This window comes from Lepidochelys kempii, chromosome 7 (genome assembly GCF_965140285.1).
Source record: "Lepidochelys kempii isolate rLepKem1 chromosome 7, rLepKem1.hap1, whole genome shotgun sequence".
NCBI classification, from domain to species: Eukaryota; Metazoa; Chordata; order Testudines; family Cheloniidae; genus Lepidochelys; species Lepidochelys kempii.
Window position 1 is genome coordinate 56245496 of NC_136386.1, and position 24919 is coordinate 56270414.

At 45.4% G+C, this 24919-nt stretch overlaps 1 protein-coding gene across 12 annotated transcripts in view; it reads right to left on the reverse strand.

Annotated features, from left to right (window-relative positions):
- GBF1 (golgi brefeldin A resistant guanine nucleotide exchange factor 1) overlaps positions 1-13092 on the reverse strand; it is a 180719-nt gene extending 167627 nt beyond the window's left edge. For 11 of the 12 annotated variants that reach the window (XM_073352959.1, XM_073352955.1, XM_073352954.1 and 8 more), the window contains exons 1-3: positions 12739-12834; positions 7400-7505; positions 5922-5988 (exon numbers count right to left, since the gene is read on the reverse strand). In XM_073352959.1, the coding sequence (XP_073209060.1) occupies positions 5922-5988; positions 7400-7505; positions 12739-12815 (250 nt within the window). In that variant the 5' untranslated portion in view covers positions 12816-12834. The other variant, XM_073352952.1, reaches the window with a different exon arrangement.
- Positions 13093-24919: the final 11827 nt, after the last annotated feature.

Here is a 24919-nt window from a genome sequence, read left to right on the forward strand (position 1 = left end):
GGAACCTCAATAGGTCATATAGGCCAGTCTCCTGCACTGAGGCAGGACTAAGTATTATCTAGATAATTCCTAATAGGTATATGTCTAGCCTGGTCTTAAAAACCTTCTACAACCGAGAATCCCACAACCTCCCTAGGTAATTTGTTCCAGTGCTTAAATACTCTTACAGTTAGGAAATTTTTCCCTAACGTCTAACCTAAATCTCCCTTACTGCAATTTAAGCCCTTTGCTTCTTGTCCTGTCCTCAGTGGATAAGGAGAACAATTTAACACCCTCTTTATAACAACCTTTTATGTACTTGACAACTGTTATGTCCCCCCTCAGTAGGGTTGCCAGGCATCCAATTTTTGATTGGAATGCCCAGTTGAAAAGGGACCTTGTCAGCTCCAGTCAGCACCGCTCACCAGGCCATTAAAAGTCCAGTTGGCGGCGCATTGGGGCTAAAGCAGGCTCCCTGCCTGTCCTGGCTCCACACAGCTCTCAAAAGCAGCTGGCATGTCCCTGAAACCCCAAGGCACAGGAGTGGCCTGGAAGGCTCCACACACTGCCCTGCCCCAAGTGTGGGCTCCGCAGATCCCATTGGCCGCGGTTCCCGGCCAATGGGAGCTGTGGGGGTAATGCCTGCGGACGAGGGCAGTATACACAAAGCCCCCTGGCCACTCCTGCGCCTAGAGGCCACAGAGCCATACCTGCCACTTGTGGGAGCCGCCTGATGTAAGTGCTGCCGGGAGCTCACACCTCCTCCTGCACCCCAATCCCCAGCCCTGAGTCCCCTTCTGGCACCCAAACTCCCTCCCAGAGGCCGAACCCCACACCCCCTCCCACACTCCAAACCCTTCGGCCCCAGCCCAGAGACCCCACCTGCACCCAAAACCCTTCATCCCTGACTTCACACCAGAGCCCTCACCCCCACCCCCAGCACCTCAAACCACTGCCACATCCCTGAGCCCCCTCCTACACCACAAACTCCTCATCCCCAGGCCTGCATCCCCAGCCGGATCCCTCACTCCCTCCCACATCCCAACCCCCGCCCCAGCCTGGTGAAAATGAGCAAGTGAGTGAGGGTGGGGGAGAGCAAGCGACAGAGGGACAGGAGAAATGGGGTAAGCAGGGGATGGGGCCTCGGGAAAGGGGTGGGGCAAGGGTGTTCAGTTTTCTGCAATCAGAAAGTTGGCTACCCTACTCCTCAGTCTTCTCTTCTCCAGACTAAACAAACCCAATCCCCCCCGCCAATCTTTCCTCATAGGTCATGTTTTCTAGACATTTCATCATTTTTGTTGCTCTTCTCTGGACTTTCTAAAATTTGTCCACATCTTTCCAAAATGTGGTACCCAGAACTGGACACAATACTCCAGGTGAGGTCTTATCAGTGCTGTGTAGAGTGGAAGAATTACTTCTTGTGTCTTGCTTACAACACACCTGCTAATACAAAAAAAAGCAATCATTCTGGGATCTAACAGTTATATTGTTGACTGATATTTAGTTTGTAATCCGCTATAACAGAGATCCTTTTCTGTAGTACTCCTTTCTAGGCAGTCATTTCCCATTTTGTATTTGTGCAACTGATTATTCCTTCCTAAGTGTAGCACTTTGCATTTGTCCTGACTTTAATTTCATCCTTTTTCTTTCAGACCGTTTCTCCAGTTTGTCAAGAACATTTTTAATTCTAATCCTGTCCTCCAAAGCCCTTGCAATTCCTCCCAGCTTGGTATCCTCCACAAACTTTGTAAGTGTACTTTCTATGCCATTATCCAAATCATTTTTGAAGATATTGAATAGAACTGGAATGAGGACAGATCCCTATGGAACCCCACTCAACATACCCTTCTAGCTCGATTGTGAACCACTGGTAACTACTCTCTGAGTACGGTTTTTCAATCAGTTGTGCACTCACCTTATAGTAGGTTCATCTAGGCTCTGCTCTAGTTTGTTTATGAGACGGTCATGAAGCAATTCATGTTTGTGGTGCCTAGCAAAACAAGACTCCCAGCCAGACTTGGGTTTACATGAGCAAAAGTATTTGATTATTTTAGTAGAAACGTTCCGCTAATTAGCTTATCCCAGACTGTCTCCCACACTTCCCCATGTGCCATAAGCCCCAAATGCCCCCTACCCATTGCCAAGACCTCCAGTGTACCTAATATTTTTGTTGCAACTGTGCATCAATACAAAAATCTGCAGAACACTGAACACCAAAAACCATGAGTGAAAAGGTGAGAACATTAAGCAAGCTAAACAGAAGAACATAAGAACGGCCATACTGGGTCAGACCAAAGATCCATCTAGCCCAGTTATCCTGTCTTCCGACAGTGGCCAGTGCCAGGTGCCCCAGAGGGAATGAACAGAACAAGTAATCATGAAGAGATCCATTCCCTGTCACTCATTCCCAGCTTCTGGCAAACAGAGGTTAGGGACACCATCCAAGAGAGCAGACTGGGTCTATTGTACTAACTGTATTATTCATTTTAAAATTATTAAAAACATCTTTAAAAATTTAAATTCTGTAGCAGCTTCAATTTAAGTTTCAGCAGCAAATTACTGCAGAATCCAGGGCTCATGTCACAAAGTTAAGGTCCAAGGAGTACAAGAGGCCTTTGCTATGGAAGTTACACGAACTTTAGAAATTTAACAAATCCCATGCTCTACATCACTAATATTTCCCAATGAACAAGAGTCTCTTCTACAGACACTACCTTTAGGAGTCTGCTTTAACATGGTTCCACCTGAAACTTTGCTGATCTTGTGAACAGATGGGCTCTCACAAGTTAGTGGGGGCTTTTCATTATTGTTGGTAACTCAGATTATGACTGTATTATGCAGTTTACTGACTCCTGAAGAGCAAACGTTTCAAGTGAAAATCTTGAGCTGCTGGAGGCAATGGGTGGACCTCTATACCCCAGGCCAGGGTATTTAAGCATTACAGTCAGGTCAGAGTTAAATACCCACCAGCTCAGAGGAGAACAAAAGGTACTCCACTGCAACTTGCCTAACATTTACATTGCCTCTCTCTGCTCATTAAACAGGTTTTGGTTAAATAATGAACAAACTGTATTACAGATTCCGATGAGAATTCCAAAATTATAAATCAACTGGTAAAGCCCAGAGGAGAACGAAGGGAGTGGGAGGGAGGGAAGGATAATATTGACTAATATAAAGGGCGCAGCTTGACAGTGGATATTCCTGCCACACCTGATCAAACAGGCTCCGTGGGGGGAGGAAAAGGGGAGGGCAAGAAGGGAGATGGGACAAGACAGCCTGAAATTTGCATCCGGAACAGATTAAAATGGATTCTTGAGGGACTGAGAAAATACATAATATATATTACTATAAATGCAAAACTGTACTAAAAGCTAACTCAAATGTCAAAGATTACAGCTTGAATAAATTTAAATATAAAAGCCATGTGCTTCCATGAGTTAATGAAAGAGACATGAAAAGAAAGTCTGGACAATAACTAAGCTCTGGCCTCACTGCCCAGAGAAGGTGCTGGGCTTAGCACAGTAGTGCACATCCTTCAGCAGACTCCACCAATACTACAAAGCACTGCTTGGATTCCATCACATGCCTAAGGCTCAGACAAACTGGGCAAAGCATTGTTTCCTATTCTCAGGCATTAAAGTCAGAGCAGTTACTGGTGCTGAAACTGCCTGTTTAGGAGAGCACCTTGTGATCAAAGTGAGATCGCACTCTAATGCCTTACACAAGCAGGCACTCTTTTGACACCACCATGGCAGAATGAACACAGGCCATTTTTGCATAATCCCTCACGAGCTCATAGGAAGCTTCTGGGTTACTCAGTACATGGAACTCTTTCTCTTTGCAATGAGCAATTAGAGGTTTGGGTTGAATTCATTTGAGAGAAGTTATTGTGGACAGTGCCCAAATGCTCACCAAGCCCTGCCAGCTATTCATTGTGACTGTATGAAAATATCAGGACTTTCCAGTTCAATTTCGTTATTGCTTGACACACCATTTCTGATAACGTCTGTTACCCTAATTACTGCCAGGAAAGGACTTCAGGAGGCCCACCTCAGAAAGAATCACAGCCTCATTCAAGTGAGAGCCATTGCAGTGGTAACATATGAACTCACTTCTTTTAACTAAGGAATGGAGCAGAACGTCCCTATCGTTTCAGGTGTTAGGCATAAAGGGATTCCAGGGAGTAGTTCTTCCCATGGCCCTTAAGGCAATGGATATGTTCATCCAAATTAGACGATGACAGAAGGCTTCAAAGCATTTAAACTGACTTGCTCAGGGACTTTGGGTTCTGACATGATGCCTCAGAACCAAAACATAGTCGAGAAATTTAACCAGGTAGAAACTACCTACCTAAAATTTCTGCACTACAAGCTAAAGACAAGCAAGTTCTCCAGGCACAGAGCAGAAGCCCCTATGCCTTCAGCTAGTCATGAAAAAGGAAGGAATTATAGCTCTCCACTGACTCACTCCTAGTAACTTCTCTTCGGTGCCGGGAGGTGATGCTCCTGGAGTTTCAACAAACACTGCTTTCTTAGCGGGTTCCTAAACTCAGTGCCAAAAGAGTAGTGAGTAAAGTCCACCAGTGGGAATGTGCAGAGACCAATTCAAAATAAGCTTAACATGCTTGTGACTCTAGACAGAGTTCAGTAGTGAAGCAGTCATTGCAAAGTTTGTTTCTGTTATGTTCAGTCATGAGACAATGGGATTGGGTGAGATTTAACAGAATACACACCTGACTTGTGAGTCTGAGAGGAAAAGGCTCATGCCAACAGATGACTAGCTTAGAGTAATGCAACTGCCCTGACTATGTTAGTGAGAGAAGACATTCTGCTCCAGGGAAAAAAAAAAAAAAAATTTAGCAGGGCTCACTCGCTATTGGCCCATTAAATGTGTACCAATGACCAATTCTGGCGCAGAATCAGGTCCTATCAGACTTGTTTATATGTACCATATAAGAGTGACCTGTCCTCTCAAAGCTCAGGGAAATTAATCCACATAGGTTCACTTCCAGAAAGAAGGAAGAGCAATAGTGAAATTCTAGCAGTCATTGCAGGAACGTCTATCACAGCTGTTGGCCTCCATTCAGTGCAAGGCTAACCAGGGTTTCATCCCTGAACCCAGGAGATTATGTTGAAATTGCAGTCTGTTTGCCATTAATTACAGGCAGCAGGTGACCAAACCTGCAGTCCTAAGAGATAGGAGGAGGAATAAATCAAATAATGGGGAGGCTCCTTTTTCCAAGCAGAATTTTCCTGTCACTCATAACTATGTACAGGAACAAAACACTTATCACAGCTTGGACAGAAAGACTACATATGTTTATGCACTGATCTCATATACTACTACAAACATACTGGATTATAGAGACAGATGAGGGAAAACAGAGAGGCATGGGTACAACGGCTACAGATTGAACAGAAATATATGTGAAGCGTCCCTCACATGTACTGCATAAACACAACACAATATATAAAAAAACAAATGGTCATAGGGTAAACTTCTGGTCTAAAGCTCAGAGCATGTGGACATGAGATAACTTCAAGGGGTTGGAGATTCATTAGCCAATGCTACAGAAAAAGTTATAAAAGCAATACCATACCTCAGAACAAGCAGGTATGCTAGACACCAACATTTCTTAGGTGGATGAAAGTCTAACAACACAGGCAAGATGTTTGAGTAACTGGTATAAGCACATAAATGGCATGTGATTAGTCATAAGCATGTGTACACACTCCCAGTAAAAAGGCATTTCCCCTATTTATGGACTGATTTACTATTTTCTATAAAGGGTGAACGTGTTAGTGCTTTTCCATTACTAAATATTTGATCCTTGTGTAAGAAGTGCCAGACACAAGATGCTGTATTTGTGCCCAGGTACAGACATACCATATTTACACATTCTATTGGATATGCATACCTACACAGTGCACATATGCACTTACCGGTTATGTTAGTTAGTACTTCTTTCAATAGACTAAAGCTGTGCAGCAGGGGATCCCGTTCTTCATCCTACAGGTTACACAAACAAAGGAAGTACTTAATGAGACAGATAGATACCTAAATCACACAGTAAAAAAAGATATGCAGGGTCCACAAAGATATCATCTCCTTTTAATTTTCCTTCAGAACAAACCATATTGAGAGATTTTCCAAAGATGGGAAGGTAGGTAGGTTGGGTTCATTAGTTTCAGTCCCTCCCTATTCCATCAAGATCAGGGGAAAGTATTCAATTTTCCATGGCTGAGTAGCGGGGGGGGGGGGGGGGGGGTCAAGAGCAGAATGCCCTCTCAAGACTCAGCACTCTGTTTTCGCTTTATGTCGAAAGAAAGAATTTTTATTTGCTTTCCACTACTCAATAAAGTTCAGGGTAGATATATGCCACGTTAATACCCATAGCAAATCCTTATGAACCAATTTAGTCCTCAGAGAGATTTATAATGGGAACACACCAATGATACTTGGCACTGCAATGGTAACTTGAAAAAAGAGCCACTGTAAGAAAGTTACCAGAGTAGCTATTTCCTATAGCCATAATTTAGTAGGTCTGTTTTTATGATCACATGCACAGGTTCCTCCAAGCTGCATGCACATACAGCTACAACTCCTACTGGAAGGCACCAAGCACTAATGAAGAAATGCTTCTAAGAAGGCAAAAAGGCCTGCCGTTTGACAGATTGAAGCCATTTATGCTAGATTAGAACCATCTGTGTTGCATGTGCCATTTTACATTGCATCACAGATATAGTACAACATACACACATTGCACTGCTAAACTGAAATGCTGGCTGAGGACATCATGTGAACCAAAACTCTCGCATTAGTGATCTTTTAACAGATCAGGTTTTGAAATACTATTTCAGCCAATGGCATAGTCACAAGACAGACAAAAAGAAAGTGACAACATACCACATAAAGGGTGAAAAATGCCCCATTTTTATTAACTTATTCTATGCCCCAAATTTACATTTCATGGCTCTTATGGTTTTAAACTGTCAGCCACGGCACCACACAAAAGGCATGTAAAAATGATGCTAAAATGAAACAGGCAGTATTTTCAAACACTCCCTATGACACCAGAAGAGATTCCTACAAAGGTCTGAATAAAATGTTATGTTAAGTGAATGTGAGGGTATAATCACATATCCCCAACTCAGTCACTTTTCCAACCCATGGGGCAATCAATTTCCAGCTTCATCTCCGGGTGCTCTCCAGTAAAACATACATGCTTACAAGCACATACAGTTAGAAGGTCAAAGCTGTCTAAAGTAGCAAACCATAGGAAATTACTATTCCTGTGTTACCTAGAAAACTACTCTAGGGTGCTTTAGTTTGAGGGGACAGGAGGTTTGATTTTATTAAAATTTATCGTTTCTAGGTTCTTCATAACACAGACAGATCTCACCAACCCAAGAAAACTTACCAAATGTGTGTGAGTATTCCATCGAGCATTGCGTTTTATGGCACCCACCACTGTATTGATTTCACCTTGGACAATGTAAATATTCTTATCCACCATCCTGACAGTCCTAACAATAAAGAGAATCCAGGTTAATGCCTAGTTGTTCAAAATAAAGCACACTGAATCACCCCATGCCTCAGGCAGGAAATCGATCTGGTCCCCAGGTCTGTAAGGGACACGGTAGGGATGCAATTGACAAGCGAGAAATATTTGTAGAGAGTTCCCAATAGAACCATTTGGGTATATTCCCAGTTTTCCATGTGCAGACCAATACGGTTATTTTACTATGAGAAAGACACCACGCTTTTCCATATAAGAAGCATTCAAAGCAGCTAGCTAGATACATCAGGGGATAAGTGTGGTAATAAACAACTGCACTTGAGCTACCTGTCTCATTTATTTCCCAGTAACCACAAGGATTCCTGTTATTTATATGTACAAGTTTACCCATTGTATAACGCCATGCACATCTACAGTGCTATGTAAATATTGAAGCCCTATATAGTATAGGAAACAGCCTTAGACTTCTTATTTGTGCCCTTTATATAGGCTACTGCTATTTGATTTACCTGGAGTAGCAGCTCCTTGGGATGCTAAACTTTTAAAGATTAAAGCCATTTGTGTTAGATGTTGCGTTCACATGACGGTGGTAAAGCACCTTAGGAGGAGGAAGAACACAAGCATGAAAAGCATGAAGTCAAGTGCAGGACAACATCAAGGAAGCAGTAAGGTTTACAGAACTGGACAGACCAAAGGGAGGGAAAATGGGAGCAGATAAAAGCAGGGATGTAGTGCAAGACAGCCTGAGGTCATGCAGGGCCTTGAATGCAGGGGCAAGAAGCTTGAATATGATGAACTGAGATAGAAAGCCAATGAAGGGATTTGCACAGGGAGGGGTGAAAGAACGGTATGGCTGGAGCAGCAGCAACATTTTTGATGGACTGTGAGGACACAGAAGTGAAGAGACACGGATAAAAGAAGACAATGTTACAGTAATCAATGCTAGATATGACCCAGGCATGGACAAAGATAAAGAAATGGGGGTGGTAATAACAGACTGATTTTAAGGTTATAACAAATAAGCAACAGGACTGATCAGGAGACCAGAGTGACAGGACACCATGCCTGCAAACTCAGAAGAGTAAGAATTGGAAGGCGAGCCAAGGAATGAGGATGTATAGAGGGACTAGACGCAAAAATGAGATGCTTAATTTTTAATAAATTGAGTTTGAGACGTCAGCAGAACATCCAGGAGGAGCTGAGAGACTGAGCAGAGGGGTGGAAACAGAGAAGTAAATCTGAGTATTAATGGTAACACCATGAGAGTGGAGTGGATCACCTAGAAAGAGTGTAAAGGGAAAAAATGAAAAGACAGCAATATAGGGGAGGAAGCAAATTGATGTGGAACTAGCACAGGAGAATCTGAAATAAGAGTCTGTTTATATCACCTGAATTTTTAGTCATGTTAGCACATTTGTAAAACATGTGACCACACGAAGTCACTTAACCTACTGCATTATCCCTAACTTGCCAATAGTGTAGCAATTACAGAATTCATCAAATGCAGACTCTTAAGAAAGTGTCAGATGTTGTGATTTTTTTTTTAATGACCCTGATAAAGAAGTTTTTTTCAGAATTTTGTTTGTAGAACTTTGAACAGGCAGGGTGATTAACAACCACTGGAACAAACTACCAAGGAAAATGGCGGATTCTCCAATGCAACACAGGATGCCTTTCTGGAAGACATGCTTCAAACAAGTTATTGGGCTCATTACAGAACTAGATGAAATTATATGGCCTATGTAATGCAGGAGGTCAGACTAGATGACCTACTGGCCACTTCTGGCTTTAAAAATCTATAAAAACTAGACACCTGTTAAATTTCAGCTACTTTTAAGGTGTTGAGCTTCTTGAAGCAAAAGCTCATCCTTCCCAAATACATATTCCTTTCTGGTGAAGGGTCTGTCTTCCTAAATCTAGCTCTACTCAGAAGCACTGCAGCTTTATTCAGATCTTTAGTGACAGCAGTGAAGCTATAACAAAAGTCATACCATTAACACTGCTAATATGCAGTAACATCATGAGTGGCAGCAAAAGTAAACATTGGAGTTATTCACATGGGAACAGGATTTGAAAAGAGAGGAAGGGAGGAAGAAGAACTGAATCCCCCATAGTCAGTAGGCTGGGCAGTGTGGAGGGAGGAAGAAGAAAGTCCCTTACATGGTCCTCTTTACTGCAATAGCCAAGTGTCTTCAAGATGGACACCAATTCGACATATGAAAGTGCCCTATATAGAGTACAAGGACATCGGGGGGGGGGGGGGGGTTCTTCTTCCCCACTAGTGGCTAGTATTGGTCTGAAATGTTTACAAGTTTCAGTTCATATGTTCTTGTCTGCCAAATCATTCTGCTGATGACAGCCTTCAGCAATGCCCTCTGGCAGCCAAATGATCATCAATTGAAGTACCTGTGTGTGCTCTTACATCACAATTACACACTGAAAAATGCTTCAAATGTGTGCCATCAAAGGCACATGATACTATCTCACACCCAGATGGAGCCCTTGGTTACTCAACAGTCAAGTACATACGTACATCTCTTGGGTACAGGCATCAAGAGTCAGGGGTATTATTTTGGGAAACCATTTTGAGTCCTTTTGGGGAGCTAGTGCCTTGGGAAATACAACCAAGAAATAGCACCATCCTCTGGTTAAACTGTTAGACAGATTTCTATCAAGTCATCTCTTTCCATCACCTTTTTTGACCCTTTCTGAATACCAATTACCTGCAGACTCAGTGCCAATGAAACCACCTCAATGGATAGCAATCAATCACAGAAATGGATCCAATCCCCTTCTACAATTGGGAAAGGTGATTTAGTTCAAAACCAGGCTGCTGTTGAGCCAGATCTGCAATGTTCATAAGAAGACAGTAGATCACCTACTTTGTGAATTAACTGGGTATTTAAAAGTTCAAAGTTCATAAAATTAAACATTTCAAACTTACAGGAAATATGGTGCATAAGTTAATTTATTAATTTTTCACTGATACAAATGATAAACCTAAACAGTATGGCTGATCTTTCTTTGTTTGAGAGAACTGCATATTATCTTTGCCACCAAATCTCTCAGCCTTTTCAAACCTGTACAGCTGTTTGAACATTGGTTGAAGGATTGAAGTCACATTTGGCAGCAGACAAATGACTTTGGTGGCAGAAAAATGGTTCAAATAACCAGTCATTCATAAGATTGATGTTCATAAAATCAGGGTTCTACTGCAATTTGAAAATTTCTGAATAGGATACAGTCAGTCAAGTTCCACTGCAGATAAAATGCTATTAAGGAATAACATTAGGGAACATCCCTCAGTCCACAAATCACATCAACAACTCCTACCTACTTCACAGCTAGCCAGGCTACCTAAAAACCAAGTCAATACAGTGATATATCCTGCACTTGCCTGTCAATCTTCATATAGAAGTCTAATTCACTTGAGCTTTTTACAAACAGTACAATAACTGGGAGCAGCAAGAGCCAAAACAGTTGAAGAAACTCCTCTTAAGGCTAATTCTCGTAACACTGGACAAAAAAATAAAAAATAAAAAAAATCACAGATATGTAGGGCTGGAAGGGACCTCAAGAAGTCATCAAGTCCAGCCCCCTGAACTGAGGCAGGTCCAAGTAAACCTAGACCATCCCTGACAGGTGTTAGTCCAACCTTTTGGACTGACAGGGATTCCATAACCTTCCTTAGGGGCCTATTACAGCATTAAACCACCCTTTTAGTTAGAAAGCTTTTCCTAATATCTAAAAAAATAACGCAGAAGAGTACTTTTATTAACCCAAGAGGTTTGGTTCTTATTTCACTGTACTGTGCTATGGTCTGGTGACACAGAACAGACATTGTAGCATTTATACTCTATGAGACAGTTTAGGATGCTCTCAAAAGTAGTAGTAACATAATACTTGGTATAAGGGAGAGGCAAGGCTGTGGTATAACTCCTCTGCAGCGCTGCTGTTAGCCTAAATGCAACAGCATTGAGCTAGCACATGGGAACCAAGAAGTGAAAAGGAATACCCTCTTTTAACTATCAAAACTGAGTGAAAAATAAAAATTAAACAGCATAAACAGTAGGGGTGACTGCTTTTTCTCTACTTACTTATGACTGATTAAACTGTCTTAGCTTTTACTTTTACAGTTCAAAAAGCCTTGTGTTGATACTGTCCCTCTAATAAGGCCACTGTCTTTGATCCTTCCTCCTCCAGCAATTAAAAAGATTGTCTATATGTTGCGTAAAGTAGTCTTCACTTTCACTTTTTTAAATTACCCATATTCAGTGAATCATCAATAACTGCTCACTTCACAAAAGTCCTCTCCAACTCTTTCCACCCTAAATAATCCTAGAGTTTGGAATCTGGTCAAGCGTATATCCCACCATCCTGCTGATTGACCATACTGCTCTTCACTCAGCCTTTTTTACCTCTGCTCCTCCTAAATTAGGGGAAGGTGACTAGAACTAGACAGTCCTCCAGCTAGGAGTGAGCCACATTATCGTATTTTATTCTCTCCCCACTGAACAATTCCAATCAGCTTTCTTAGAACTGCTGCTGCAACCTGGGCAGACATTATCACGCAACAGACCAGTGACTCCAGGTCTGTCCCCTCCAGGGGATCTCATATGCAGAAAACCAATCAGTGTACAGGGTTAGTTTATATTACTTTGGCCAGAGTTTGATTAATCTGCATTTACCTTTGAATGAGTTTCATCCAAGGCAAGACTGCCCCTTGCCCCACAGTTACTTCTTGATACATTAAGAGGAAAACCACTTGGCAGAGACACATGTTTCTGTCTCCTTGTAGCCAAGGAGGTTCACACAAGAGAAAGATAGGACTGATTCCCCCCTCCCAGGCTTCAAGATGGGGTAAATATCACAGCAGGAAATTGTGGCAAGATGTTCTCTCCCACATCAGCTGGAGCTTGGCCAGGACACATCACCACACACACACCCATGACTGGGCCGAGCCCCCCTCCACCAGTACCCTACCCAGGACACACAATTCCCACCCCCCACCCCCAATGGCTGGGCCGAGCTGCCCCACGCACCCCTCTGCCAGCACCCTGCCCAGGACACACGGACATTCCCCCGTGGCTGGGCCCGACGCCCCGCACCTTGCCCAGGATACACCCAAAACCGGAGCCCTCGCAGCTCACCCCGCCGCCACCGCCCTAGGGCCCAACCCGCCGCCTCGCCCCCAGCAGCTCCCAGCTCGAGCCCCGGCACGTCCGCGCACGGCTGCTCACCAGGACAGCCCCACAGCCTGCCCCCGCCCGCGCTGTCGGGGCTCCCCACCCGCGTGATCTCCGCGCCGCGTCAACATCGCGATAGGGGCTCGCCACCCGTCACTACTGACCCCCGCATCCAAAATGGCGGCGCCTGTTGCTAGCGGGCCGGCGGCTGCTTTACATATCTGGCCGGCGCGCGGCGCTGCGGCAGAGGCGACCGCGGAGCAGGGATTCCGGCCGGCTGAGGGCTGCGCGGGGCAGAGACAGAGCAAAGGCCAGTGAGGGACAAGCAAGAGGAGCCAGCTGGCTGCGCTCTGCTCTAACTGACGTGGAAACGGACTCAATCTAACCCGCTGCCTGGTTACTGCGCCGACGAACAAGCCAGTTGACCAACCAGAACATGAACCTGGCGAAGCAGGCGCAGAGTTACCCAATAACAACAATTCACTGAGACAGGAGGCGGGACCAAAGTCCAGCAGGCCGGCGCCCCCCAGTGACATAGGGAGGAGAACCAATCACATTAAAGTAAATAGAGTTAGCACTAGAGTTCCCAATAGCGAGAACAGACTGTGCTTGGGGAGTCGGGACAATAAAGGAGGGTGAAACAAGTGTGGTAGATCTGCAGTAGTGTCCTGTGCGATGCATTATGGGTACATCGAACGCCACCGGAAACGACTAGTCCGGGAACAATTTCGCAGGACAGCGAGTGTAAAAAGTCCCAGGTTCCCCAGAGGTGGCGCCACCAGGCAGCGCTGCGCAGCTCCCAGTCTGAGCTCAGGGGGGGTGCAGCTCATAGACTATCAGGGTTGGAAGGGACCTCAGGAGGTCATCTAGTCCAACCCCCTGCTCAAAGCAGGACCAAGCCCCCTCAAGGATTGAACTCAGAACCCTGGGTTTACCAGGCCAATGCTCAAACCACGGAGCTCTCCCTCCCACCCTCTGTCAGCTGCCATCATGCACTGCCAGACAGAGCCCTTGGAGGGCTCCCAGGAGAGCTGGGCTCTGCCTCTGGCACTGCCTGCTGGATGGATTGCTTCTCCTCGCTAGCCTCACCCACCCCTTGTGCTGCCTGTTTAGATTGTAACCACTTTTGGGCAGAGACTGTCCCAGTGGGAACATACAGCACCTAGCACACTAGGGTCCTGCTCTCATGTGGAGCTTCCAGGGGATACAAAACTCCTATGAGTAGCAGTTCCCAGCATTCACTACTTCATCCTACCCTTTGTTCTGAGTCATCTGGAGACAGCGATTCTGGCTTCAAGCCTCCAAGGTCCTTTGTTGTCAGACCCCTAGCTAATTAAGATTCTATTTCCTTTTAAGGTCTCTCCTCTGCCTTTCTGCCCACCCCACCCCCCGAAAGAGCACCCCATAGCTCTTCAGCCTCTCAGGAACCCCACAATCTTTAAGATCCCCCAGCTCTTCATCCCCATGGTCCTGACATTCTGATTCTTTCCAGTCCCCATTCCTGCTTCCAACAACCCTATCCTTGACCAAGGAAATATGGTTGTTTCTTGGTGCCTCCTCTCTCCCCCAACCTTTTCTACAGTGAAGGGGCAGAGACAGAGCAGAGCCTGCTGCTTGCTGCAATGATAAGGAGGCAGTAGTTTTGCTTCCCCTGCCAATGGGAGGCAGGATGGAGAAGTATTTAAAAACCCAGTTTAGGACTAGTAGCCTGCCTGGAGAGGTGGGGCAGGACCCAACGGCACCTCTCCATAACATCTGGCTGTCAAAGATGCAGGGTAAATTATGCCTTAGGCAGAGTTGTAGCCCCTCTCAAGAGCAGACCCTAGGTGCAAAGCCTGCTTGCCTTCCTGCACCTCAATCTGGGTGCAACCACGTGGTCCAGTCATTCAGACTGGCTCTCTGAGCTGCAGCCCCCCTGGTTCCAAACCACGTTAGCTACACTGGCCCAGTGCGCTTTTGGCGACTCTAATGTTCTCTTTCGGAGCCTGTGACAACATAAGTTTGCAGTGACACAGAAACAGCATCTTCAAATCAACGCATTATTTATTCATTCCTCAAATGTACAAAGAGCAAAATGTAAAAATAACAAAAGGCCAACCTCCCTGCATATTATGTACATCTTTGTAAGTTCCCCTCAGCCCAGCTAACTCCATCTCTGGCAGGGAGCAATTGCCCTTGCTGCAGTTTCTAGCTCTGTGTGTTTGCCAGCCTGTCAGCTTTTCACTGACATTCTGGGTGCTTCTCTTAGCCTCTCCCCCCCAACTCCCCTCCCTTTTCTAGGGTCTTTGAGGTTTAGAAGCCCCTTTAATCTCAGCCTTTAGCCTTGGGAAGAGTAATCCATTGTAGCCTGGCTGGGGGCAGATAGGGGGTTTTCCCCAATAAACACCATTTCTATTGTTTCCTCCAGGACTCTTATCTATGTCATTGTTTTACCTTTCATAAGTTCATACATTCTAAGGCTAGAAGGGACCACTGTGGTCATCTAATCTGACCTCTTGCATAACACAGGCCAGAGGACTGCCCCACAACAATTCCTAGAACAGATCTTTTAGAAAAACACTCAATCTTGATTAAAAATGGTCAGTGATTGTATTGCCACCACAACCCTTGCGATATTGTTCCAATGATTAATTATCCTCACTGGTAAAAATGTATGCCTTATTTCTAGTGTGAATTTGTCTAGCTTCATCTTCTAGCCACTGGATTTTGTTATATCTTTGTATGCTAAATTGAAGAGCCCATTATCATTTTTTTGTTCCCTGCGTATGTACTTATAGACTGTAAGCAAGTCACCTTTCACCCTTCTCTTTGAGTTAAACAGATGGAACTCCTTGAGTCTGTCACTATAAGGCCTGTTTTCCCACCCTTTAATCATACAATAACTTCCTGCTTGAGTCCTTTAACAATTTCTATTGATCTAACTCCCAGCAGTCAGGCAGGTTAATATCAAAGAGATAACCTGAGGGGAATATGATATCTATAACAAATATACATAACTCTCCCATTCTCCAAGCCAGCTTCACTTCCACCACATTGCATCTACCCTCTCAAGGACTCCTGCCTCCAGAACTGTTGGTGCAGTTCCTGAGTTGGCCAGAGGAGCTGTGGGCTACCTCTGCAGCACACTCCTCCCAGCCTGCCTGGGAGCAAAGGGCCACGCTGAATTTAACAATGTACTTAGATTGTATACCCTTTGGGCACAGGCAGTCTTTATTCTGTGTGTACAGTGTCTAGTATAATCGATGCCTGGTCCAGGACTAGGGCTTCTAAGAACTACTGCAATAAAAATGCTTTTGAATGCACAGTGTATCACTGACAGTAATTTGACATTCACACATGCTGCTTTATAATCACTATTTTTCATATAATTCAACTTTGGGGGAGAGGGGATTATGAAGCATTTGCAATATTGCAGTGGTGGCTACGGGCCAGACAGATTGGGGCTCTGTTTTGCTAGGCGTTATGCCCTGTTCCAGAGATTTTACAGTTTAAGCCAAGACTACAGACTAACAAAGAGACTAACAAACAGGTTGGTGGGGGAGCGACAGGATGTGCAACATTTAGCCAGTCAGAAGCAGTAATCACAACTCTACCTGCCTAGCCATATTTTTGATGAAGAAACAAAGTTTTTGGAGAAGACTCTGAAGCATAGGCCTTCCCTAATTAGCTGGGGCCTGATCCAAAGGTAGCTACAACTTCTCCCTATTAGGTGACCAAAGCAAAACGTTTCTTCTCTCCAGGGAGTGACCTCCACCAAGGCTGACTGCAATGCCCTTTGATGACTTAAGCAGCAGGGGCATGCAGGGGACGGGGTCATCATTTTCTTCTAAGCCCAAATACATCAACGCTCATAAAACCTCCTGAGATTTGCCTGCCTGAGAATCTTGAGTCTGCAGGGAGAACTTAAGGTCTATTGAAAATGTACTTAGGACACAATTACCCTGCTTTTAAGAACACTCCAGTTCTGGCACCTCTTGACCAGGGAACCTGACTTTCCAGGGGTATACCACCCATTTAAGGGACAGTCCAGCGCTTACGGCCAAAACGTTCTGGCAGCTATCATGGAGACCTGCCCCGTGCTGTGGCAGGGTCTATAGAAACAGGAAATGGAAACTCAGCAGGGTGGGGACTAGAAATTATTCTGGTTGTTACAAGTTGCTAGTCTGACCTATGCCCTAGAGACTTTAGTTTTCTGCCTCTAAATTTGGTTGCTCTGACTCAAGGTTCTGAGGTAAGGGTCTTATGGACTGAGTTAAGTGGCTCCACCCCTGACTTTATGCTTAAGGAAAAGGCATGAAGCCTGTCTGCCTTCTAGAACAATAAGAGCACTAGGCAGTCTGCTGGCTTGTGTGAGTTTGGAGAGCTTCCTAAAGTGGACATTGGTTGTTTTGTGAGTAGTTCAATTTTGGCCTCCCCATTCTTGCCTTCTGTACACCGCACAGCATGGACGGCGATGAGAATATTTAGAAACTTGCAGAGCTACAAGTTTTAGGCCATCAGTGGTAATTGTCACCAGCAAGAATGTCAGTGTTCCAACCAAGAAGGGTGGAATAAGAAGCAATATTTTCTAGTGACCTGAGCATAGACTAGGGACTCCTAACACTGAAACCAATTCTTTCTATGGCCTTAGGCAAGTCACATAACTTCTCTGTGACTCAGTTTCTTCATTGTAAAACAGGCATTAGAATACTGACCTACTGCAAAGGGGTTGCAAAGATTAGGTAATGAGTAGAGTTCTCAAGACAGATGGTCAAATGCTGGCCTTTGGCTCCTTCCCTTTGGCACTGCTCCAGCAGCACAGCGGGGACAGAAAGATGTTTCAATGAGGTAACTGTGGATTTCCCCCAGCCATATGTGAATTCACAGCTGACACAGCCAGCTTGGCCAGTTTTGTGCCACCCATTCCTGGTGCTAGCCAACGTCAGTGATGGGGGAATGGTAAGGGTGTGGCTGGAGCATGCTGAACTTGAGTCTGCAGTCTGGCTAGAAGTTTCCAACCAGTCTCCAGGATCATGGGGTAGGACCTGGAAATCCCTGCTATCCCCTCATTCCTGGAGATGGAAGGAGCAGAGTTCAGGTGCATATGACATTCTGTCCTGTAAAGTGCAAAGCTGTTATTTATAGAAGCTTGTCATGGAACCTGAAACTGAGCCAGCCAGGAACCTTCCACATGCACCCAAATGCATCTCAATGTGTTGATAAAGAGTGAACATTGCAACATGCTTTGCTTTTCTTCTTGCAATCCATCATTGCATTGTCAGGAGTCAAAAACATTAATATGATACGGCACCACAACTGTCTGGCTAAAAGAAAGTTCACACACAATACAGTTCTGCATTACCCACACTGAAGAGCCTTCAAATGCAACCCAAGCATTGCACTCTCCTGATCTGACATCATGTTGATGCGGTAGCACAGCATCTGGACAGACAAGTTCTTCAGAACAGTTCAGCACCACCCTACCATGACCAAGTGAACACAGTGATAATATGGTACTGCCCTGCCTGGACTAAGGAACACTGACATGACACTGTATCACTCTACTCAAACTTGTGAGCATGCAGGCGGCACTGCTCCATCAGACCAAAGAGTTTGTGGATACAAGAACAACACACTGCCATGGACAGGCCCATTGTTTTAAGGGTGTCCCTTGAACCTGAATTTTAAAGGTATTACACTTGGTTCTTATAAAGCAGTGTTATTAAATCAAGGCAAAGAGGATTAGATATGCATGATTGCCTCTGGCTCCTATTACCACCACATCTGAGTTCTACTCCCAGAATAATGATGCTGCCTCTGATTAACTTCCGTGCTGTTATGTTCTCCTTAAATCAACAAGAAGCATATGGAAAGTCAGCCCCAGGGACAGCAATCTCACTGAATATAGCAAGCCTAGATCTTGTCCAGCAACCTAATGAATTCAGTCATTGCCCCAGGACTTGATCTCATCTTAGACATCTGAGCGGCTGATCCATCACACTGACTCCATGAAGAAGTTCAGGAAAGGTAGGCCGTGTGATTCTACAATGCAGCCCACTGTTGCTGCTCTTCAGTATGGAGGTGCAGTCTCTGGACACTGCATGCTCCAAACTGTCAGGCCTCTGCTTTGATCAAGCTGGAGAATTCCAGGCTGTCTCCATAGGGCATATCTCTACTGTTAGATGACTGACAGCTGCCATAGTGGCCCTCATCTGAACCAAGTTTGCCCGCCTCCCCACTCTGCTCTCTTGCTTACTTCACCCTGCTCCAAATCAATATAAGCCTCCAAGACTTTGTCAGCAATGTTTACTAAACCCAGAATCTGCAGCCAGCCATCTCTGTTATTGCAGTCTGCATTGACGGACAGGACCAGCTTTGCAAGTTCCATTTGCTTGTTTGCCAAGGGTAATGTCCACCCCTGCCAGCCCACAGTCAGCCATACAAAGAGTTACTGAATATTCTGCTGCCTCAGTTGGCTGCTATACTGCTTGTATGGATGAGCCAGCCCTGTTGATAGACACTTACACATGGTCAAGACATGACTCAACAAGGCACTATTTAGAGCTGCCACTTTATTTTGCCATTCAGGATGAGCTATGCACAGATCTTTGTAAGCAGGGCAGTGGAGAGGACCATGATGACTAACCAGATGGAGGGTTTGAATAGTTTATAGTACAGACTATAGACTATAGTATACTCTATATGTATAGTCACCTAGTCAGGATTCACTTTTTAGCAGTTCTGATCTGAATTGACACCAAGGAGGAATCACTCCTTTTCTGTCCAAAGGAGGACTAACACCAGACAATGTCTTAGCTCAGGGCACCAGTGGACACCATACTACATGTTCAGGCTGTGAGAAGTGTGCATATGGTCCTAAGCTACAAGGAAGCTAGCTGTCCTTGATGCAATATGCTACATGCAATAAGGAAGTGATATGAGCAGCAACTTCATTGTGCGGCTATCACTGGCAACACTGCGCCCAGAAAAGTCATTCCTCCATAAACACTAGCTACACAGAATGAATGAAAGGTGCAGTCTCCTGAAGAAAGTGAAGTATTGGGCTCATGGATACATGCCACAGAAACACTATGACATGGTATAGTCTGGGAGATCTTGAACCCGTAACCTTCCCTGGAAAATTGTTAAGATATCCCCAAGGGATAGTCGCACACTTTCCTAAGGTGTCAAGAGGTAGCTAGCGAGAAGGCCGCAAGAAAAAACTTCTATCCAAGGTACTCATACAGCACCAACCCCTGTAGCATCTAGAAACAAACGGAATCCACACAATCTTATTCTAAGGAGGAGAGCAAGCAACATTTGAAGCCTATTTCTGAAATATGTGAATGTTCAATTATTGAATATGATGGCAGCCTGTCTGTTGAGCCTCAAGGGCTTCTTTCCAGGCCTTTCCACTGTCCCAGAGTCTTGTTTGGTCACAGTCAGAAGGATGCTGCAGTGAGAATGATGCATTCACCTTTTCAGGGGCAGTTACCATTCAATAAAAAAGTGATCACACTGGGGGGAAAATGAGTTTTGTTTAGGTCCAGAATCACTTGCTTCCTATTTTTCTCTGTGCATTTCATCTCTCTGCTGAGAAGGGAGCTACTTCCACTGTGGTTTTAGTTTGCTTTTGTTTTTACTGTGTTTGTGTAAAGTAATAGTATCTGTCTCCTGATCTCAGGTGAATCCCTGGTCTTCCTCTCTGGCAGTGAACTGTAGGAAGACAAGATGCTAGCTAAGACGTTTTGGCACAAAGCAGCAACAGCTGCTACTACAGGGTATTTTCAAATCAATGGCTAAAGACAGACCATGATAAATCCCAGAGAGACTATTAGAGGGTGAGCCCTGCCGTTACTGGGAATTTGGCCCAGTTAAAGATTTTCTAACTCAGGTCAGGATCATCTAGTCCAGCAGTTCCAAAATTATGGTCCACGAGACACCTGTTAGTGGTCCATGAGGAACTAGCTGTTGACATGTTGCTGGTTCTTGTTTCCAGTAGCTAAAATTAAACAGATGAAAAATACTTTTGTTTCCTTATTACTTTTCAACATAAGCAGTTACTGTAGCTGCTGCAGAGATGTTACACAGTTATAAATAGTGACTATGATCGTGAAGAGGCACCCACAAGACAGTCTCCACTAAGAATGTGGTCCACATGAGCCCCTGATCTAGCCCATCTCCTTGCACCAATACAGAACACAGATCCCCAAGAGGAGAGGATGTGCAATGCATCAGTTATCCAAACCATGGTCATTTCCAGGGTGTTCCCTCCAACTCAAACCCTTATGTTCAAACTTCAGTTGCCCCAGAACATTTGTATAACTGATGCTACACTGTCTCCTATACAGTGATAATGGAACTATGCTAGTCCATCCCATGACTGAGACAAGTCTATATAAAAATGGATGGCTCTTTGTGAGGGGAAAGACTAAGTTCAGTTTCCTATCCTGTCCCTCAAAGTTCTCGTTTGGATTTCTGCGTAGGACAAAAATGTTGAACCAAATCTTGTAGTCTTTGCACAGGCAAAGGTCCCATGGAGAGCTATAGGCATTTTGCCCAAGTAAGGAAGGACTTCAAGATTTGACCCATCAAGAACTAAAAGAGAAAGATGAGATCCAACCTCTTCTAGCTGAACTGCATGACAGAAAAATCCTTTCCTAGATCAGATAATCCAAAACATGTCTCCAAAGGAGCATTTATGTCTGCATATTTATACCATGTTCAGCACAACAGTACCTGAGCATCATATAGTTTGTACACCTGCCAGCTGGCATCTTCAGAATCCAGAAGAAGGTTGAGTCACAAAACAACCGCTGTCCAAAGAGCAAATATGTTTTCACTGAATTATATGCAATCAGATGTTAGGTAGAAGAGATCTGCTAAATCTAGTCAGTCCCTCTGCCAGTGCAGGATTTTCCCCATGGCTCAGGTTTTATAAAATCTAGAGCTAAACCAAATTCATCTCTGTTATGACTACTGACTTCAGAATGAATGTGGCCTGAAATCTGGTCACATAGTGGTAATAACATGCCAAAGACCTTCAGATTATTGCATTTTAAGAAAAACAAAACAAAACACTCAGCAGCTTCCAGTGACAATTAATATTGTGATAAGAAATTAATTTTTTACTATTCAGCACTGTGTGTTGGATAAACATGTGTTCACATTACTGAACTTAATCCACAAAGCCTAAATTCTTACAACCTTATTGTTGTAATATGCCTGCTTTTGGCACACTCATCTTTCCATACATATCCATATGTCATGTTATGCATTTAACAGGCTCTCTAAATACAGCTCGTAAATCACCGAGAGTTAAATTCACTCCCCACAACATTACTTCCTAATCTCTAAAACATATCAGGGTGAGAGCTAGAGGGTGACCTTTGGCATCATAAATCTCAGGAAAGGCTGACATGGAAGCGACCTCAAGAAAAGCTGAATACAGAAATAGGTATTCCCCCATCCAGTCCAGAAACACCTTCCACTGGTAAACCCCTTCCATAGTAGTGTCCAGGAAAGGGGAGACACCCTAAGTTGGAACATACCAGCTAAAATGCCAGTCCTGCACACACTTGCACACATGCTTACTCTGTGCATTTGCAAGTCCCAATGAAGTCCATGACACTATTTCACATGCCTAAAATTAAGCACCAGATGTGTGCAAGTATTTGCAGAATTGGGGCTTAACACTACAAACACGTCAGGACAGGACATGAAGATAATATGGCATTCAGCTAAAGGCCAGGGTCCTGCACCACCATGCAGTGAATGGAAGTTTTGCAGTTTACTTCAATAGGAGAAGAACTGGACTGTAAAACTGAGGGGGATATTTAGGCTGGCAGAATGTAACTGAATTAGAAAATATCACATATACTCTAGGGTTAGTGGTCCTAGCTTTGGAGAAAATGCCATGTATTGACAGTGCAAGTTATTACTATGCTACTGACTTCCACTTCGGCCCTTCATTACAAGCATTCCACCAGGGTGATCAACCACTTGTTTGATATGTTACATGTTTTCCCTAAACAACCTTGGTGTGCTAGCTCCATCTGTGAAGCAGAGAAGATGCACACTACAGCTGCAAAAGTAGATGAGCTTTCCCTCCCTAGATCTCAAAATACTTTGCAAAATCTTATTGAAGTGAGCAAGCATCAAAGAAGGATTCTAGAGAAAACAAACTTTAAATGCTAAACTATGGAAAGAAATCATTATAAATTGGATGGTGCTACAGAACAGTTAACAGGATCCAACTATGGCTGAGAAGGAGACTTACTTCTTACAAAGTAAACTGAGATTTACATTTGAACCCAAGGGATACAATCCTTCCTGTCTTTCAAAGGTGTTTATAAAAAACACCATTGCCATGGTACCTAATATCTCCAAAGCCCCTGTCCCCATGCAGGTCTCCAAGAGGATAAAGATGCCGGCATCTCTGCAAAATCAGCTGGTTGAACAGCCTCGCCTTCCCAGGGACAGTGCAACTGGAGGGAAGCCTTTGCATTCGGGCACGTGGTGGAAGCCCTGTGCCTACTGCGGGAGCAGCTGAAGGTTTGGGAGCGAGAGGAAGGGACAGCCCTTCAATGGGGGGCTAAGAAGCGGGGACCAGCCAGCTCAGGCCTGGGCAATCCGCCTACTCCCCCGAAACGCTCCCGAGCTCTGCATCCTGAAGCCTGCGCAGCAACCCCCCGACCACTCACTTCGCGCAGCTCTAGTGGGCGGGGACAGAGGGAGACGGGGCGGAGCCTAACCACCCCAGCGGGGAATTAGATGGGCAGACCTCGGGATGCAAATCAGCGACCTGTGATTGGGCCCCTGCTGCTGGGGGCGGTGTCTGAGGGTTCACAGCTGGACAGGGCCGGTGTCTGGGCTGGGGCGCGCAGCTGGAAATAGGGCGGGCTGAGCGCGCAGAGCTGGGGAGCAGCTGCCTGGGGGCGCCTGCTGTCTTCCATAAAGTGAATGGCCACAGTGAATGGGAGTCAGTCGACAGGAATCCGCCTCCTCCTCTCCTCTCTCCATGAGTCACACGCTAACAGAGCGCAGAGTGCCCAACAGCAAGCCAGGGGGACTTACCGTCTGACAGGCGCGGAGGAGCCCGGGCGTTGGGGCTGGAGCAAACTTCCCTCCTTTGCCCAGGATTAAGGCCACCCGGCAGCACCAGCATCTGGAACCGCTGTAAGTGCTCCCCCGCCACTTATTGCGCGACGCCCTGCTGCGGCATGCCGCTCTCAGGGCCCGTTTTCCCCGTTATAACTCAGGCGTCAGCTCCCTGCAACTTCTGCATAGCTGCCCTCGCACCCCGCAGAAAGAGCACCCGCGGGAACGGATTAATGGAGAGGTGTCTATCCGTCCTTCGCGTCCCATGGCACTGCCAGGTAGCCAGCTCTGCCACGGGCCCAGTTCTGCAGTCCTTCTGCACCCCTAACTCCACCGCGGGTCCCCGCCTGTGGTGGGGACACTTAAGTGGGTAGGCAGGAAAAGGCAGGATCGGGCCCTGAAAACCCGGTTTTGGAAAACAGACGGGCATGCTATTCACCGGGCTTTCTTAGCGGGCTGGTAGCAGGGCACAGCGCCTTCAGCATGGAGGCCTGTGGGGAGTTGGGCTAAGCCAAGCGACCCTTCTCCGAAGCGCTAGACTATTTTGGTCTGTTTATGTTGCTCCGTTTCTACAGCCGAGATCGCCTCCAGTCCAGCCAGGCTTTACTTCCTAGGGCACTAGCTCGGGACACCCGGCCGCCGTTTCTAAACTTAGTCATTTTCCACTTAGCCGAGAGAGAGGGGAAGAGCTGTTTAACTTAGCTGGGGTTTCGCTGTAAATAATGCCATTCCGGGCTGCTAACTCAGCTGGTGGCAGAGTCCAGGGCAGAGGGTTTGGGGGAGCAGAGGCTGGGAGCCGCCGCCTGGGAAGAGGAAAGCAGCCCGACGGCTTTTGGACAGCTGGATAAATGATATTTATGTAACGAACTAGCTCCTGTTTACAGCAAAGCGACCTCCCTGCAGTTCCCAGCTCGGAGGGGCGGGAGGGTTGGGCAGTTCTCCTGCACCCCCTCGCACGGGTGCTGCACCCTTGCACACCTAGTCACAGAGTCACCCCACCCTCCATTATCCCCCCCCCCCGCCCATTATTTCTGCGGAATCCAGCTACTGAGCTGAAGTTACCACTGCTCCCTTGCTTGAAATAAAATCCAGAGAGCCGAGAACGAATCCAGCCCCAAGCAGCAGTCGGCCGGGTTTCCTTTAACATTAAAATGTC